This window comes from Meleagris gallopavo, chromosome 2 (assembly GCF_905368555.1).
Source record: "Meleagris gallopavo chromosome 2, MGAL_WU_HG_1.1, whole genome shotgun sequence".
Lineage (NCBI taxonomy): Eukaryota > Metazoa > Chordata > Aves > Galliformes > Phasianidae > Meleagris > Meleagris gallopavo.
The window spans coordinates 96,064,813-96,082,764 of NC_139405.1; the positions used below are offsets into that span (position 1 = coordinate 96,064,813).

A 17,952-nucleotide genomic window follows, 5' to 3' on the forward strand; every position below is an offset into this window, starting at 1 on the left:
TGAATAGTGATGCCACCACCTCCCTGGGCAGCCTGTGCTAGTGCCTCACCACTCTTTCTGATAAGAAATATTTCCTAAACCCAACCCAAACCTCCCATGATACAACTTAAGACCATTACCTCTAATCCTATAGCTATTACCTGGGAAAAGGGGCTGACACCCACCTCAATAATCATAGAATCACAGAATCATAGAATCGTAGAATCACAAGATTGGAAAGGACCTACAAGATCATCTAGTCCAACTGTCCTCCCACTACCATTGCTACCACAAGCACTAAACCATATCTCGCAGCTCCTCATCCAGATGCCTCTTAAACAGTGCCAGGGACGGCGACTCCACCACCTCCCTGGGCAGCCATTCCAGTGCCTGACCACTCTCTGAGAGGAAAAGTTCTTCCTTATGTCCAACCTAAGCCTCCTCTGGTACAACTTGTGTCCATTTCCTTGAGTCCTGTTCGCTGCCTGGGAGAAAAGGCCAAACCCCTCTTCACCACAACCTCCCTTCAGGAAGTTGTAGAGTGCAATGAGGTCTCCTCTGAGTCTCCTCCAGACTAAACAATCCCAGCTCCCTCAGCCGCTCCTCATAAGATTTGTGCTCCAATACCCTCACCAGTTTTGTTGCCCTTCTCTGGACAGGTGCCAGGGCCTCAATGTCTTTCTTGCAGCGAGGGGCCCAACACTGGACACAGTACTCAAGGTGCAGCCTCACCAGTGCTGAGTAGAGGGGGATGATCACCTCCCTGCTCCTGCTGGCCACACTATTTCTACTGCAGGCCAGGATGCCGTTGGCCCTCTTGACCTCTTGCGCACACAGTCGGCTCATGTTCAGCTGGGCATCAACCAACACCCCCAGGTCCCCTTCCTCTTCACAGTCATAATAAACCAAAATAAGCAAGCAGATAAACTGAAACAGTGATTATTTCAACCAGTAGTCTTCTTTCTGTCTCTTCGTGGGGAGCTTTGAGTAGAGACTTTCCTCCTCTATATAAGTATTTTATGTCTCACTAAAAATGTTAAAGAGAAGCAAAGGAAGATAGATGTACAATATATCTTGCCTTATCCAAACAGCCTATAAATTTAGAGTCCGAGACCTTAACCTTTCCATTAGTAATGTGATGCAGGAACAGAGCTATCCAAGTCCGAGGCTGTGATTGAGGACATCTCCCATCAGCTGCTTCAGCCTTATGCTGGAGACACTTACTCTAGCATTACTCCCTTAGGGTCTGATGACATACATCCCAGCGTCCTGAAGGAACTGGCTGATGTGGTTGCCAGCATGGCTTCACATGTTAAGGGAGACGAAGGATAAGCAAGAGATTTGAGACAGCCAGCATGGCTTCACTGAAGGCAGACCATGCCTGACCGATCTGGTGGCCTTCTAAAATAAAGTGATGGCATTGCTGGGCAAAGGAAGGGCAACCGATACCATCTGCCTGGACTTGTGCAAGGCTTTTGATGTGGTCCCACACCACATCCTTGTCTCTAAGTTGAAGCGATATGGATTTGAAGGCTGGACCATTAAGTGAATAAAGAATTGGTTGGACGGTCATAGCCAAAGGGTTGCTGTCAACGGCTCTAAGTCCAGCTGGAGGCCACTCATAAGCAGTCACTCAGGGATCTGTCTTGGGACCGGTGTTCTTCAATATCTGTCAGTTGCATAGATGATGGGATTGAGTGTGCCCTCAGCCAGTTCGCAGACAACACCAAGCTGAGTGGTGCAGTTCATAATACAGAAGGGAAAGACACCATCCACCCTCTCAGTTTAGGACACTTGTGTGTGGGAGGGGAAATGGAGGATTGCCCACGAGGGAGCATAGCGAGGAGCTGCACGAGCCGAACCTGCCGCCAGCTTTCCGCGGCCCTCTCCCACAACGCGCAATATTCCCGCCGTTCCGCTACTCCGCACCCGCCCCCCTCCCGGCCCCGCCCCGCCCCGCCCCGAGCCCCGCCCCGAGCACGGCCGTCCCCGCCCCGCCTCAGGGCGCCACCCGCTGTGAGGAGCAGGGGCCGCTGCGGAGCGAGTGCTCGCTCCCCGGGTTTCCCGTTCCGTGCAGCTGGGAGTAAGGCGTGCGGGGCGGGACGGGTCCGAGAGAGCCTTTGGATGGAAGAATTGGAGTGTGGTTCCGCTGCTTGCTGTCTTGCCCTCATTTGTTTGCTTAGCACCAGCGCAGCTGTCACACGTGGATTTGCGCCGTGTATATTGTTCTGCTGACAGCATCTCTCCTCCGGTCCTTGCTACCCAACCTGGAAATTAAAACACGGGGAAAGTGATATTCCGTCAGGCATCTCCTGCAGCCTGTAAGTTCAGAAGACCTTCTACGTCTTGCTTGCACTTTTGCCCAAATGTTTGAGTTAATATTGGTCAAACAGAAGTCCTTAATTACATCCTTGTGACTGGAGTCTGCCTGGCAGTGGGGATCACGATGGAGCCTGGTGATGGGGACCGAACTGTGTGCACTGCTAAAGGATGGGGAGGGGAGGGAAAGGGGGGGAGAGAGCTTTGGTTCTTCATTCAGAAACTGAATGGAACAACGTTGCTGAGAAAGGAGGAACTGCTGCGCTGCGTGTGTGACATTGTGGAGAAGGTCATGTTCCATTTCAGGCTGAGACAGGAGTGACTCACTGTAATTATGCCACCAAAAGATCAGTAATCCAACTTTTTTGGTTCTTAGGGAAGAACACATTCTACGCAGTACTTTTTTTAGCCTCTTAACTGCTTTGTGTTTCTACAGTGATCAGGAGTGAAGGGAAAGTACTGGATCATGTCGGAGTTCTGGCTGATTTCTGCCCCAGGAGATAAAACAAACCTGCAGGCATGGGAGAGAATGAACACGGTGACATCCAAATCCAACCTGTCCAGCAACAGCAAATTCCATATTCCAGACTTAAAGGTAAATGAGGAGAGGGTTTGGGTATGGGTGACAAAACATCCCCAGCCAAGACTGAGGATTTCTAGGATAAACGTGACATTTATCATTTCAGAGAGCTGAAAAAGATTGCGACTGGGGGTGAGCTGTGTTCAGTCTACTGAAAACTGATTGGGGAGAGACAAGAATCATTTTGCTTGAAGATGACTTTCATGTGGGAAGGATACATGTGTAAGGAGTGAAGTGACCGATTAAATAGAATGCACTGCTTCTGCTGTACCATTTGCTTCCAATCACAAAAATCACACAGCATTGTACATCTCGAATTGCTAATGCATAGGGAGCAGCTCAGTATCTAGAAGTATTCCAGTGAGACCACTGACAGAGCAGACAGTTTTATATAATGCATATTACTTTGTAGGAAATGGATGTGCGTATATTCAGCTGTATTACTGGCTGTATAGCCTCATATCAGTAAGAACATTTATTTGTGACTTTTTTTTTTAATATATCTTTGCCTTCTTTAATCCGTCTTTCATAAGATCTGCACTTAATTTTTATTTCATTTGCATCTATGAGAAGTCTAAATATGCTTCATTGAAGTCAGTGGAGCTGCAACAGATGCAGAACTTGGTTCCTTCGGGAGCTGCCATCACCCATCTCTTACAAAGCTACACATGGTGCAGCCAGGGTCTGGCTTTAGTCCACGAAGATTGTTAAGTTATGGCTTGAGTAACTGTTCCAGTTACTTAAGGATGCAAGTGAAAGGGGAGCATGGCCTTTTCTCAAGTGAAAACATGCTGAAGTAGCACATGGATGCTGCAGGCTGCACATGCTACTTTTTACACATGCACCTGAGATTGCTGTGATTTTACCATCTGTGTGCCACCAGCACTGGTGTGAGTCCATTAACATAGGGGGAAACGAAGTACTGACATCATCTGACCATACAGCAGTTCTCTGTGTTCTGCTAATTGTTCTATGCAAGACTTGTTTCTTCTCCTGTACTCCTTCAGCCTGACCCTTCGTAATGTTGAGCTGGCAACGTCACAAGAAGAGGCAATATATTTGGCAATATATTTCAATACCATAAACATAGAACTATGACTGTGACAGAGTCATGCAAAAAGCAGATGTTGGTCTTAGGAGAATGCAGAGACCCTCTTTTGAGTACACTCTGCTTCCCTTGGTTCTTTTAGTACATTAGTTTTGTTTTGTATGTATGCTGTGTGCATTTCTACTCATTGTTTTGTTAGCTAAAAGTCTGTGCTACTCAATGATTCAGGAATGAAAACAGGAAGGAAGACATTGATGTTTGATCTTGAGACATCATATACGCTTTTTCCTTTATTGGAAAAGGCTTTTTGTGCCTGGGTCTTGAGAAAAGGAATTGCTTTATTATCCACTGACTGAATAATGTTCTGCAGAGCTGTTGAATTCACAAATCACAGTCCCTAACACTGCTGACAGAAGCCTTGGAGACGTGCATCTCTCACCTGCTTCTCATCTTTTGTACAGGTGGGGACACTGGATGCTCTTGTTGGTCTGTCAGATGAGTTGGGAAAACTTGATACCTTTGCTGAAAGGTAAAATAGGTCTTATTTACTACCTACAAATGAGGAACAGACATTGTTTTTATGGGATGTTGTGTCCTTGGATTCACCTCAGAGTTGGTTTAACCCAGACTACAACTGCACTGAAGTGGATGGGTTTGTGTTGTGGTTTAATCCTTGTGCCAGTTGTCACAAGATCATCACAAGGAAGGGGCCATTCCTTAAAACCTGGCTGAATGGAGCCAGTGGCAGTTCTGTCTGAACAATGATGCCCGAGTGGCTGTTTTCAAGGAAAGCTGTTCTCAAAGGGAAACAGTTGTGATGTTTTTGTATTCTTGAAGAACAACCTCCCCCTCCATCCAGAAACTCAAATTAATGAAGCAATATTTAGAGAATGTGAAGCCCTCTTCAGTTTTCTTTTTCCCAGAATATTTCCCTTGAGTTTTTTTAACCAAATATAGGAGTTGTAAGGAAATGTAAGGAATAAATTTCTCTGAATGAAGTTGGGTACTCTTCCTCTGCTAAACTCCTGGAAAGCCACAGTATTGACTGGCATTGTGTCAAACCCATTTATGCAGGGAGACTCATATGATCTCCTTGCTGATCTCTGCCAAGTTTGCCTTTTAGGCCAAGCTGACCTGGGTGGACAAAGGATAATAGTACAGAATGCTAAGGAAATGCCGGGTTTTAGGATACTTTATGGCACAAAGTAGTTTTTATTGATGAAACTTTTTTTTGCTTCGGAAGCAAACCTTGCATACAGCTGTGGCCAGGTCAGCTCTGGGGCTTTTTGCCTTTTCTCCCCTACTCAGGCCTAGTGAGGAGCTGCCTGTCTGAATATGCTTTGTGCTTTCAGAGATTGTTTGGTGGGTGTAAACACATATGGAGATCCTGATATAAGTTGTTCAAACCTACGTTAGGCAGTTTGCATAAAAGTAAGTCTGCCAGAATACGTTTCTCCCTAGCGTAGTTTTCTGACTTTACTGGTACCACAGTGGGCTGAAATAGGATGATAACATTTGATCACTGGGTTGCACACAATGTTGATCTTTTTAGAATTGCTTTTTCAGAATATTTAGCAGCACAGAGCAGCTTAATACTAATGAATAAGACTGTTTCTATCGTGACTCTCCCTGTCTGGTAGGGAAACCTGCCCCACAGTCTTGGTAAAAGTGTTTGTGCCTCTGATTCATACAGCGGATTGTTCATGCTGAAGTGAAAAGGGAATGGGAATAAATCTGGGATGAGACAGTGGCAATGCCATCTATCTATTCCAATGCAAAGTTGGAAAGCTACTTAGGGCAGCAGCAGCTAGCCAAGCAACTGAGAGATCTGAGTTTGAAGGATACAGGAATCATGCAGAAGTGATTTTTGCAAGGGCTTGGTTAATTCCCACTTCTGCAAAGCCTGCTGTGGCATCCATGTACGATCACTGAGGGGAGTTTTAGGTGACATGTTCCCACTACTACCTTTGTCTTAACTCACCAAGGTGGTACATGTTTCCTTGTTCAAGCTGAATGCCACTTCACTCCATTAATTGTCCTGTTAGTGACAGCAGTGGCACTTACCGTGTGACACGATGTATGCACTGAGCAAAAGAGTCAGTGAGGTTTTTACACAGTGAGCTGTTGGGTATGGACTCCTCCTATTTGTCTTCTTTGTTTGTAAAACTAACTGATCAAAACGGATCAATGAGATTTAAAACTAAGGAAAAAGTGCTTAAAAATAAGAAAAATAGATTAGAGGAGAGTAATAGCAAAGAATTATCAGGAGAAATGAATTGGAATTACAGTATCATTTTGTGTTAAATAAATGCCCAAGATTTGAGTATGTAATTGAGATTCAAGGGTTAAAATACCAAGCACTTGTACTTAGCCAAAGAAAACAGCATCTGGAGAGTTCAAGCCTGTTCAAATGACCTGAACATTTACATTCCTGCTCCTCTGAGGCAGCTACCTGCTGCACTGTTGCTAAATAAACAGGACTGCCAATAAAGGCAGCGCAAACCTGTCAGCACTGCCTCCTGCCAGGACAGCAGAGAAGGGGCAGGAGTTTGCAGGATCTATTGTTTCCATGTACTTTTATTATTTATTTACACAGGGAGGTGGAGTGTTTTTCCATGTCACTGTAGGGTAATGTGGTGCTCTCTAAAGCTGACGTTCCCATCCGTCACTCCTACTTGAGTATTCTCTGGATCCCATGTCTGCAGGGCGTTGTGCAGAGGCTGGAGATTGCAGGGTTCTGCTGCCTGCAGCTTTCTGTGTCCTTAGTGGGAGTGATGCTTAATATACAGTATTATCTAAAGAGTGTTTGACTTTTATTTTTTTTAATTTTTTTATTTTATTTGTAATTAAGTAATGTCATTGTAACACTTTCACAAGCAAAATCTGAAAGAGCACAAGAGTACATCCCAGTTACACCTGCAATCTCACCTCAGCCTGAGTGTGGGCAAAATGTGGAAAGACTCTTCGGTAAGGTTTGTTGTGACAGGAAAAGTGGAAATGGTTTCAAACTAAAACAGGGGATTTAGTCTGGATATAAGGAGAAAGATTTTACAACAAGGGCAGTGAGGCACTGGCACATGTTGCTCGAAGTGGTGATGGATACCCCATCACCCATCCCTGGAGGCACCCAAGGATGGGACTCTGAGAACCTGATGGAGCTGTAGGTGTCTCTATTCATTGTAGGGGAGTTTGACCAGCTGGCCTTCAAGGAGCCTTCCAACTCAGTATTAGGCTATGAAAATGCAGTTCTCCACCAGGACTCAGCTGGCCTGAGATCCTTAAACATCTGCAGCCTGACAGTGAAAACAAGAACAGCCCTTAGAGGGCTGTAAATTGGGGTGAGATGGTGTAGATTCCTCCCAGGGTATGGTACAGCTGTATTTTGTACATCAAGCCTAGACTCTGAACTGTCTGGTGTCATAAAGAACAACTGTGAAGGTTTATTTAGCATCCCATGGAGCAGATCTTCAACCAGGGTTAGACTGGACTGTTCTGTGTGTAGCCTCGTGTCCCTCCATCACCTTCAGAATGTGCACACAAGTTTCTTGTCTTCTGGTTTTTGCAATGAAAGCCATGAAATACAGTGTGCAGAAGATGGAATCTGTATCTTTTGGGAGTCTTGAGCACTGGGGAGATGGTATTACCTATGTGTTTGCAGAGATCAGTGTATTTTAGTTCTGCTGTATGCCATAGGTTGTTTATTGCTATTTTAGTTGCAAATTTACCTGCTTTGCTTCAGAAGTGTTTTGTGTGGGTATCTCCATGTTTATCAGATCATTGTAGTATCTGTTTTATATTTCTGTGGTTTCTTTACTAATGAAGCTTCTCTTGTTAATTACACCCAAGCGTAATTAAGAAAATAGTCCAGTATATAGGAGAAGTTATGGAGGACTCCAAAGATAAAGTTCAGGAAAATCTTCTGGCCAATGGAGGTAGGTGCTGTGAATGTGGATATGTTAATGCATTGATGCTGCCTGTATTTACTTCAGAATGTGAGCATTCAGAATTGAAACACTCACCCATTAGAAAAGACAACCTCAGGAATATTTTCTAAGAGCACATCTAGCCACATTACATTTTTTCCAGAGTTAATAGAAACTCTATACAGTTCCAGGCTTTGCTTCCAGGACAATATTCAGTGTCTGGTACTGTTTTGTGGAAGAAATATTTCCAACATCAGAGCTGAGGAGTGAAGAGGAAACCAGGAGACATTCCTAAAATGACCTAGCACTTTTTTGTGGCCTCCACGGACTGGATCACTTCCAGGCAGCTAAATCATGTCCTAAAAGTCTGCATGGAATTGATTAGTGCTATATTAGTGTTTTCCTTTGCTTTTCTTGCTGCAGTGCTGGGACAGAACCTGTGCTCTGGCAGCTGTGGATTTCTAACATCACAGGTGGATGCTGGGGGCAACAATTTAACTCCTAGAGAGCTATGAAGTCAGCTGGGAGCAGCAAGACCAGAAATACTGTTATAATCAGTATTGCAGTAACAATGAAAGCCTGAGGAGTTTCCTGCTGTGCTAGCTTGGCTGATGTACTTTCTTTGTTAGTGGAGCTGTGGTGCTGTTCTACAGCAGGTAGGCAGTGAGGTCTTGCAGGCCTGTGCAGTGTGAGATCTCCATTGCAAAAGGAGGGCCTTGTCACTGCCCTGCCCCTATGCTGCTTCCTTAGAGGAGCCAGGCTGCACTCACAGGGTGATGCCAGAGGCTGCTGGGACATGCACTGTTGTTCCCATTACAAATAACTTCTCTTTGGTTTCCCTTGTGACGCCCTGCTCTGACTAGCAGCTGTTGTATAGCAGAGGAGAAGAGCAGGCAGGGACACTTCTGACATCGTAAAGGATCACTGGAGCCCACTAGTTAGAACACAGAATATCCCAATTTGGGAGAGAACCCACAAAAGTCATGAAGTCCAAACCCTGGCTCCACACATGACCACCCAAAATCAACCCCTGTTTCTGAGAGTGTCCAAATACTCCTTGAACTCTGGCTCTCAGGGCCGTGCCCACTGCCCTGTTCCATGCCTGCTGCCCTCATGTCTCTAACCCCCAGCTGCCCCTCCGCCCACCCCCCCCAAACACAGTTCCATGACAGAGAGCAGAGCTCAGCGCTGCCCTCAGCTCCCTGTGAGGAGCTGCAGCCGCCATGAGGCCTTCCCTCAGCGCCTCTGCTCTGGGCTGAGCACACCGAGGGACCTCAGCCACTCCTTGCACACCTCAACCTCCAGGCTCTTCCCCATCTTCATAGGCTGGGGAGAAAATCCTTTTAGAAATGTCCTTTATGCATGAAATGACTGGCTTTTTATGTGTGCAACAACTGGCCAGGTACAATAATCCCACTTATTTATGTTACAGGGCAAAAGGATAAAATGAAATGTCTGAAAAGTATGTTGAGGGTTGCTGATTGCAGTGGTGCTACAAGCATGCATTTGGGTATAGTAGTGCTAGAAACAAGTCGTGGTCTGGTTGTAGAGATACAGTGATCACGTTACGATGGATTTCTCAAGTAACAACCTCGTAGCTTGATCACGATATCCCTATGACTTGAGAAACAACAGGTTGAACTTATTTCTTTTGTTTCCTCTTTTTACACTCTTTTCCCTTCCTGTCAGCTCTGCATGTGTTGTAATAGAAGGATGTGGAAGTTTCTTGTATGTGCTACTAATTTCAGTCCTTTGGTCATCCAAAGGAGTCATATGTAACTAAGACTTTTTTAAGATTATTGATGGCATCTTTAAAAAAATTAATCGATTTTAATATATAAATACATATATTTAGGATTCCCCTGTTACAATCCAATATCATTCCTCATAAGCAGCAGCAACACTGAATTCTTCCTCCTTCCCTTTTTGGATAGAAAAAAGACCCTAAAACTGAAGGTCATGAAATCAGATTCAAAATTGTAAGACATGACTTCTTGCTGCAGAGTCCAATTTCAGGCTATTGGACCATGCTCACATGGACACTCAGCTTTTTGATTACAAATGTTTTAGCTCAGCTGTATGAATTCCTAACAGCAGTTTGGTCCACCAGCCAACTGAATTGTTGGCTGTGTCTAGCAATTGTCTGATTAGAGTTGTGGGAAGGGGAATTGCAAGCATCAGCAAATACAGCCCTTTCAGTTAAATGAAAATACCTTCTGCATGCTGGTGGGCAATAGCTGGAAGAGATGCCCCTCTCACAAAGAAAACTTGTATTTGTGTATACTGGGAATGTTATTATATCACAGCAGCAGGAAATGCTTTCTTGCTTATGACAGCATCAAAAATATGAAAAGTAAGTAAAGATTTTTTAAAAATGTTTGGACTGAATTCTGTTCCTTTGTAGTAAGGTGGGCTCAAAATGACTTTTGAAATTTGGTAAGTAGTGGAATAATGCCAGTCTTTATAATGAGCTCAAAACTGAAATGAACAGAAAGACAAAATGAGAAGCATAACAATTTTGAAGAATTAAGTATTTTGTAGGGGAGGTTTATATTGCTGCTTAGAGCTGGCTGAGTGCAGCAGAGCTAAGAAGTGTTCAGCCTGTAGGATTTCTGGGCTGCTGAGGAGGAGGCATCTCTCCTGGGCAACAGCAAGGAGAAGCTGTGTAGAAGGGAAGGGAATTGGGAGCATGGCCAAGGAGTACACTTGTGGAATGGGCTGAAGGCTCACACTGTGCTTAACTGCTGAACAGCTGAGTTCTGCTGAGATTGAGGAATGTGAGAATAAAAGGGGCACAGGCAATTTCTGTAACTCTGCTTTGCCCTCGTTCCACATGCTTCCTGTGCTTCCTGGTCATGCATTGGCAGGAAGGGCTGAATCTGTGTGTTGAAAGTGAGGGAGAACATGGTCATGCTGGTGTTTTCTGCCTGCTGTTCAATATATCCTTAGATAAGAAATTGTTTTCCTCCTTTCATAAGACATTCCGTGCTTCGGAAATCTAGTAGGGTAAACTGACTCTGATGTGGGGTGAGAGAAGCCCATGGAAAGGATAGTGCTTCCCTGGCAGGGTGTTTGATGTCACACGAGGCGGGGTGGTACCCTCAGCCCGGTGCTGTAGCAATTAAACAACTTTTCACATTCCTTCTCATGCATCTCTGTTCATACAGTGCTCCTCACACTGTGTGCAGCCCACAGGGAACTACGTTCAGCCATCGCCTTGGGAATGGTTAACTCTGCACCAGGCAGTGAGGAGCACTGAGCAGCCCCACTTGTCCCTCCTTTCCTTAGCTCCCTGAGCTTGTTCTGCCCCGTTTCCCCATGGCAACTTCCCAAATATTCTCCATCTTACCTGTCTGGGAAGAAGCCCAGTGCAGCAAACACTAGTGTCTCTGTTTCAACTATTTTTTACTTTGGGGATGCTTAGATTGAGCGTTTGATTTGTGCAAATTTGATCTAGATCAAATTTTTATGACAATTCAGAGGTGGGCCAACCAAAGCTCTACATAGGATACAGCTGGGGGCTGCCACCCCAGTCTTGAGCTTCCATCATGTCAGCTGTCTGCTTTAATGCATTTCTTTGTATTTCCAGTTGACCTGATTAGCTACTTGACCCGGTTTGAGTGGGACATGGCCAAATATCCCATAAAGCAGCCACTGAAGAATATATCAGAAGCATTAGCAAAGGTAAACTGTGCTCCATGTTGTCAGAAGATCTCAGAATTGGGAATCATGTCTTTTGGCAATTTTTGGTCTCTTTTGTTACAGCAGTCAATGAGAGTTCTGCCTGTGGTTTGGGCAGGAGCACGTTCAGAAACTCACTGTACTGCAGCAGTTGATTTATTTTAATTTCTACCGTAATAATACCAATAAATGTTTATATATCTGTATCCATATAGAGATATACAAGCCTATTCATTCCATAAATATATGGACCTTTATCAGATTTATTAGACTACACTGATAGATTCTACATTTTAGTCCCCTTCACTGTAATATTTTATTGTTTTTACTTACTGTATAATCATTCTCCACGTTGGGGTTTTCTTGTGAAATGGTTGTCTGACATTAAATCCAACACGTTGCAGGTTGGATGAAGTATTTACACTGGCAGCCTGTTCAGGAAGGAATGAACTGTTGTTCAATGTAGATAGCAAATGAAATACACAGTAACAGCTAACCAAGTCCTTCTTGCTGCAGAGAGCATCGCCCATAACTGAGCAGTTCAGTGGAGCCCAGAACTGAAGTGGGCTCCCTCTTGGCTATGTTCAGATGGTTTTAGGAGAGGCTGACAGCTATGTTATCTCTCTGCAGAGCAGAGGTAGGAGGAGGAAGGTGAGGATGACATCCCAAGCAATTTCTCATTTCACTTTTTTTGTTTTAGCAAGTTACTCAGATAGAAGCAGATCTAAAGACCCGATCAGCTGCATACAACAACATTAAAGGAAATTTGCAAAGCCTGGAGAAAAAAACTGTGTAAGTACAGCGTGTTCCTGTTGAGCTCTGGAATGTTGCATGGATGACGTGAGAGCAGTGCATGCCACATCTACTGCTGTGCAGTGAACTGTGTGTGCTGTGATGGGTGCAAACCTAGTGCCTGACTTTGGGGCACACTGAGCATCCAGAGATGAAGGGGAAGCCAAGGTGGAAACTGATGTGAGCAGCATGTCTTAAAATCAGCTCAGGGGAGACTGCAGTTCCTCATATGACTTTATTAGCAGTGGGAGGACAAAGTAGTGGTAAAGAGTCAAAACCAAATGCCAATATATTGCTCTGATGGGATTTTAGGGAGTAAAAAATTAGATCAGCTGCGTCAGCCAGTAGATTCCTTTGCAACACAGAGCTGTATCCTTTGGAAGCAGTGCAAATGCTTTTCAGAAAGCCAGTTTTACAATATTCCAGGCAAAAGCATTTCTTTTCCTTCTCTGCTGAGCCTATCTCACCAGCATCCCACTTTCATTTCACTTTTGTTCTGTTCTGCTGGTCAGAGCAATACTTTCTCAGAGTTTCCAAAATATTTTCTCTACCACCTTCAATTGCTTACGATCTTTACCTATGTGCTGCTACCTGGAGTTGCAATAAAAATAAATAAATGGCCTTCCTAGAAGCGTAGCTGTGTCCTTTAGCCACCTCATTCTCTGTGTTTTTCAACTCTAGGATGCACTACTGTCAACCATATCTACAGCACGGTGTGCTGCTGCTGGATTCCTGCTAATGTCATTTTTTTCTTTGTCTCATTTGCTTTAGGGGAAACTTGCTGACTCGGACCCTCGCAGACATCGTGCATAAAGAAGACTTTGTTCTGAATTCTGAGTACCTTATCACACTGCTAGTCGTGGTGCCAAAGTAAGGCGATGGTGTGCACACACTCACATGTGATGTTGAGTTTCAGACCTAAGTGTTGGATGCAGGCACTACTGCATCAGTTGGGGCAGCTGATCTGTGCTGTGTCTGGGGAGCAGGTGGATCCATTAGCAAAAGGAACAGACTGCTCCCAGCTCAGAGCAGGACAGAAGTAGGATGTAGGTGTGTAAATGTTACAGAACGGGTTCTCAAACAGCCTCCTGGTAGGAGTTAAGAAAAACCAACACGGCAGAACAGATTTGTACTGGAGCTGAGACAGTTTATAAAAGGAATCAGACCTGTCAAACTCACAAGGGCTCTGCTGGTCATGTATTAGTAAGTGCCTGCACATAGGATAATTGCTATCACTATCAATTGTGAAGGTACAAGGTATCCTTCCTTCTGAAAGCCTACACAAAACTTGTCCTCTTAGTACAACGCTATTCTAACATGCACACTCAGTACCATCACTTTTCTGTCTGAAAAACACGTTACAAAAATCTATTCTAGGTAAGTTTATTGAATTTATTACCAGCATCTTCTTTTGGGTTCCTGCTATAAACACGACTCACTTTGCAAACTTTCCCTTCCTTTGGCCCCATTCTCCCAGTGCTGCTACTTGCCACGTTCCCAGTGTTGCACCATGTCAGCACTGGACCATGAGACACTTCTGTGGAGCTCCTGGAATACAGGACACATGGCAGCCTATACACAGAAACCAGAAGCCTCAGTTTTTCCACCCCCAGCTTCCTGCTTCACACTTCCTCATCCCAAGACCCAAAGTGAGGGAGGACTGAGGATGATACAATGGGAAGCTAGTGTAGCTAGTGACTTAGGACAGGAAAGGACAGAAGAAGCTTTGCTGTCACAAAACCAGCACAAAGAGCTCCTACTCTAAGCAATTAGCTTCATTATTTTTATCAACACGTTCTCTTTCTGGTATATTGCATTTATATACTCTGTTTTCCTTTGTGTTGCTCAAAGATCAAGCTACGTACAGTGGCAGAAGACCTATGAATCCCTGTCTGATATGGTAGTGCCTCGCTCCACCAAGTAAGTGACATCCCAAATTAAAGTCCCTGCTGGCTGCAGATACATCTGCCATATCTGTCACTCAAATTGCTCAAGAATCAGTTGACTAATACATAGGCTCTGTGTGTTAACATAATTGCCTAGTATCATTCTCACTTGAAATTGGAAATTATTCTGTTGAAGGCCTCAGTCTCTGGTTTTTTTCCCATACAATTAGCTTCTTGCTGCTCCCTTTTCCATTAAGTTAGTTCTTTCCACTTGCTGTGATCATATGAACAACAAAACAGGACTTTTGGTTGTTTTAGAAAGATAAAAGCTTGTTACAGTAATCCAGGCCTAATTCAGACATATAACCATGTACAACTTTATGAAAGCTCCTTTTAAAAAAATCACTATTTCTGCATCTTTAATTGTTTTCTGCAGTAAAATTTTTGCATTAGCATATTCCATATTAACATCTAGAGTGAAAAAAAATCCTTACTAGGAATTAAATATTCCTCTGCTCAGCTCAAGGCAGACAAGATGTCCAACCCAGGCTGTGAGAGGTGACTGTCTGACTGTCACATTATCTGAAATGGAGGAAGCAGAAAGCACAAAGGAAGAAAAGCTTTGTGCAATTGCCCGTCTTAAAAACACATGCATGGAACAAGCAGAGGAACATATTAGGAAGCAGAAAAAGTATGTGTGTAAGCAGGCTGTCTGCATCAGAGATACTGTGGTTGGTGCTATTAAAGCCTTTGGTCCCTATTTCAATCACATCTGTCTTGAAAAGTGAGGTATTGCTGTTTCATAAATGAAAAAAAGAACTGCAAAAGGGAAAGGAGAAGCGAGTGCGAGAGATTGGCCGTGTCAAATCACAGCAGGATTTTTCCCTCTCACAGAATGATTGCTGAGGATGCCGAGGGAGGACTCTTCACAGTCACCCTATTTAGAAAAGTGATGGATGACTTCAAGGCTAAAGCTAGAGAGAACAGGTAAGCAGTCATGCTTTGCAAGGAATCCAGCAACTGTTCTTCCTGCTCTCATGCGATAGGCAACAGGATGTTTGCTTTCTGGAGGTGACTTCAACTCCCACCCTGTAAATCCTTTAAAGGGCCAGCAGCTTCAAAACATCCCCATCTTGCTTCATCAGAGGCAAAGAAACGATTGTACATACTGCTTGGATTATGGCTTGTGAGAGCAAATGTCATTCAATTGTAGGTTCATGGTTCGAGAGTTTTATTTTGATGAGAAGGAACTGAAATGTGAAAAGGAAGAGCTGATGAAGCTAGCTTCTGATAAGAAACAGCAGTATGTAAGTAGTACAGCAAGTTGTTGGCCTCTATATTGACAGCCTTTGCTACCTGTGTGTAAGGATCTCACTTAGAAGAGGCTTTCTGATCCCAGTAGACGCCTGTGAGCTCCAACGAGCATTGAAAACTGAGGCATGGGATAGATAACTCCATTTGCCCAAGGTCACACAAGTTTCTGATCCACAAGGGGACAATAATGGCCTGCCTGAGAATTAACTCAGCAGCCCGTGATGCCTTCAATAGCATCAGCAATGGAGCCATGTCATGCAGCATAGGAGGAATCACAGCACTGTTACTTCTGTTCTCATAGGGCCCGTTGCTGCGCTGGCTGAAAGTGAACTTCAGTGAAGCGTTTGTGGCTTGGATTCATGTGAAAGCCTTGAGAGTTTTTGTTGAATCAGTCCTGAGGTATGTGGGTTCACATGCAGCGCTGGCAGATTCCTATCGAAGATAATAAGTACCAGCTCACTTTCTTCATGGGGGGGGGGGACATCCCTTACAGAGAGTTCCAGGAGCTCACAGGAGATGGTACAGATGACTACAAAACAGGTGACATGTAAAGCTGATGAGATGCTTCTTTGGGGTCACTTAGAGGAAAAAGAATGGTGCTTAGTTCCCCTACGGCTTCAAAATAGAAGTGCTTTCAGAGAAGAAGGCAGCGCAGCACAACTGGGACCTTGCAATACATAAACTATCCACTAGGAAATGCACCAGGAGGTTGAAGAGGGAGAAGAGCAGGAAGGGAATAGAGTGACCTGTAGAAAACAGTGGGGTATTTTGCTGTGTTTGCAGGTACGGCCTTCCAGTGAACTTCCAAGCAATGTTGCTGCAACCAAATAGGAAGTCGGTAAAACGCCTGAGAGATGTCCTAAACGTGGTCTTCAAACATCTGGATGAAGTTGCAGCAGCAAGTATAATGGATGTATGTATTTGGACTACAGCTGCATGAACTGGAGCTTGTTCCAGTTTAGTCCAGGGGTTGGAGCAAACACCTCACAGTGCGAGGATCCCTGGATACAGCTCTAATCCCTGGTGCTTATGGAAAGGATTAGTGTCAGGTAGGGTCAGGTCATCATGGAGAGTTGCAGAGTGTGATTACTGTTTCAGTAAGCATCTGCTCCTTACAGCTGCCGGCCTGAAATAGGTCTGCTCACTTCTGGCAGTTTCTCCAGGTAAGCTTCAAGCATTCAGCTCAATGCCAGCAACGGAACTGATGTAAAACAAATGCTAGGCCTCTAAGATCTCCTTACTCTGTAGAAGGCCGTCACTGACTAAACATCTCAGCCTAGGACTGCACCAGGCAGCAATACTTGTTTCCCCAGACCCTGATAAACCGAAAGGAGTTTACAACTGCCTGAAATCAGGCAAGCAGTAAGTTCGTGCATAAGCCAAGAAGAAAAAAGGAAATATCTATACTGGATTAGACAGCCTACCAAAAACACTGAGCAAACACCAGATTCTCTGAAAATTCTTTGTTGAGTGTAGCAAGTGCAAGACTCCATTCCACCTAAGTGAAGCAAGCAATCTGCTTTAGCTTGGAACAGCACAACACTTTTATTGATATTGAAGTCATGTTGTTTCCTTTTGCAGCCTGGCATGGACATCCCTGGTTTACAACTGAGTAATCAAGAATACTATCCTTACGTCTATTTCAAGATTGACCTCAGTCTTCTCGATGGCAGTTAAGAGGAACAAACCAACCATTTCATCTATTAATTTTCAAGACCCAAATGTTATAGTTTAAGAATCCTTAGCTGTTGAAATTCAAATTGAAATGCTGATGAATAAGATTTTCTTAACACTGTCAGTAATTTTTAAAGTGACTTCAAACTTCAAATCTTCAGATCATAGCATTATAAAAACATATTTCCGAGGCAGGTGGTACTATGGTAGTATTTATTATTTTTTGGTAAGTTACAAAGATGGAATCTCTATTGGACTTAAAATTAAACAATTTTGTGGCTGATTTTTGGTGTGGTGGCTAATGTTTCTACTAATTGTACAGTACTGATTTTGTAATAAAGTGAACTTCAACCAGGAAAAAAAAAAAAAGGACAGAGCATCAGAGCAAAGCCCAAAGGCTTTTGTTTGTTTCTTAAGAAGAAAGAGTTTCAAAGATTGACTGGGGAATGACTTGTGGTCCCAAGTCCTCACAAGTTCAGTTTTTGCCAAGACACATCAGTTAGAACACATTTGTTACAAGAGCTGGGACAACACAGAATTGAAGTAGGTCTCCTGCCCCCCATCAGTGGTCAGGCTGCCAACAGTTACTACATTGCTCCTAGCTCATCCCTATGCAAGGCAGGCTCTTACATACAACACCAGATGATTCATTTCCATTTTAAGTTATTTCCTTGAAAAGATGGGAACTTTTAGTTCCTTCATTCCTTACTTAGAAACAAACTGATCACATGAAGGTCACTCTACTAGACACTGATA

At 44.0% G+C, this 17,952-nt stretch overlaps 1 protein-coding gene across 1 annotated transcript; it reads left to right on the forward strand.

Moving 5' to 3' along the window:
- The first annotated feature begins 1,950 nt into the window (after window positions 1–1,950).
- On the forward strand, window positions 1,951–17,479 carry ATP6V1C2 (ATPase H+ transporting V1 subunit C2). The gene is made up of 13 exons (XM_010707916.3): window positions 1,951–2,300; window positions 2,735–2,893; window positions 4,388–4,455; window positions 7,773–7,858; window positions 11,439–11,533; window positions 12,231–12,322; window positions 13,094–13,192; window positions 14,174–14,242; window positions 15,103–15,195; window positions 15,422–15,515; window positions 15,824–15,921; window positions 16,306–16,435; window positions 17,104–17,479. Exons 2-13 carry the CDS (start codon window positions 2,765–2,767, stop codon window positions 17,197–17,199), a joined length of 1,149 nt encoding a protein of 382 aa, XP_010706218.1. The 5' UTR covers window positions 1,951–2,300; window positions 2,735–2,764; the 3' UTR covers window positions 17,200–17,479.
- The last annotated feature ends 473 nt before the right edge of the window (window positions 17,480–17,952 follow it).

Coding starts and splice junctions, on each gene's coding strand:
- ATP6V1C2 (XM_010707916.3), top strand. CDS start 2,765: ATGTCGGAGTTCTGGCTGATTTCTGCCCCAGGAGATAAAACAAACCTG. Junction 13,193..14,173: donor CTGCTAGTCGTGGTGCCAAA/GTAAGGCGATGG, acceptor TGTTGCTCAAAG/ATCAAGCTACGTACAGTGGC. Junction 15,196..15,421: donor GCTAAAGCTAGAGAGAACAG/GTAAGCAGTCAT, acceptor ATTCAATTGTAG/GTTCATGGTTCGAGAGTTTT.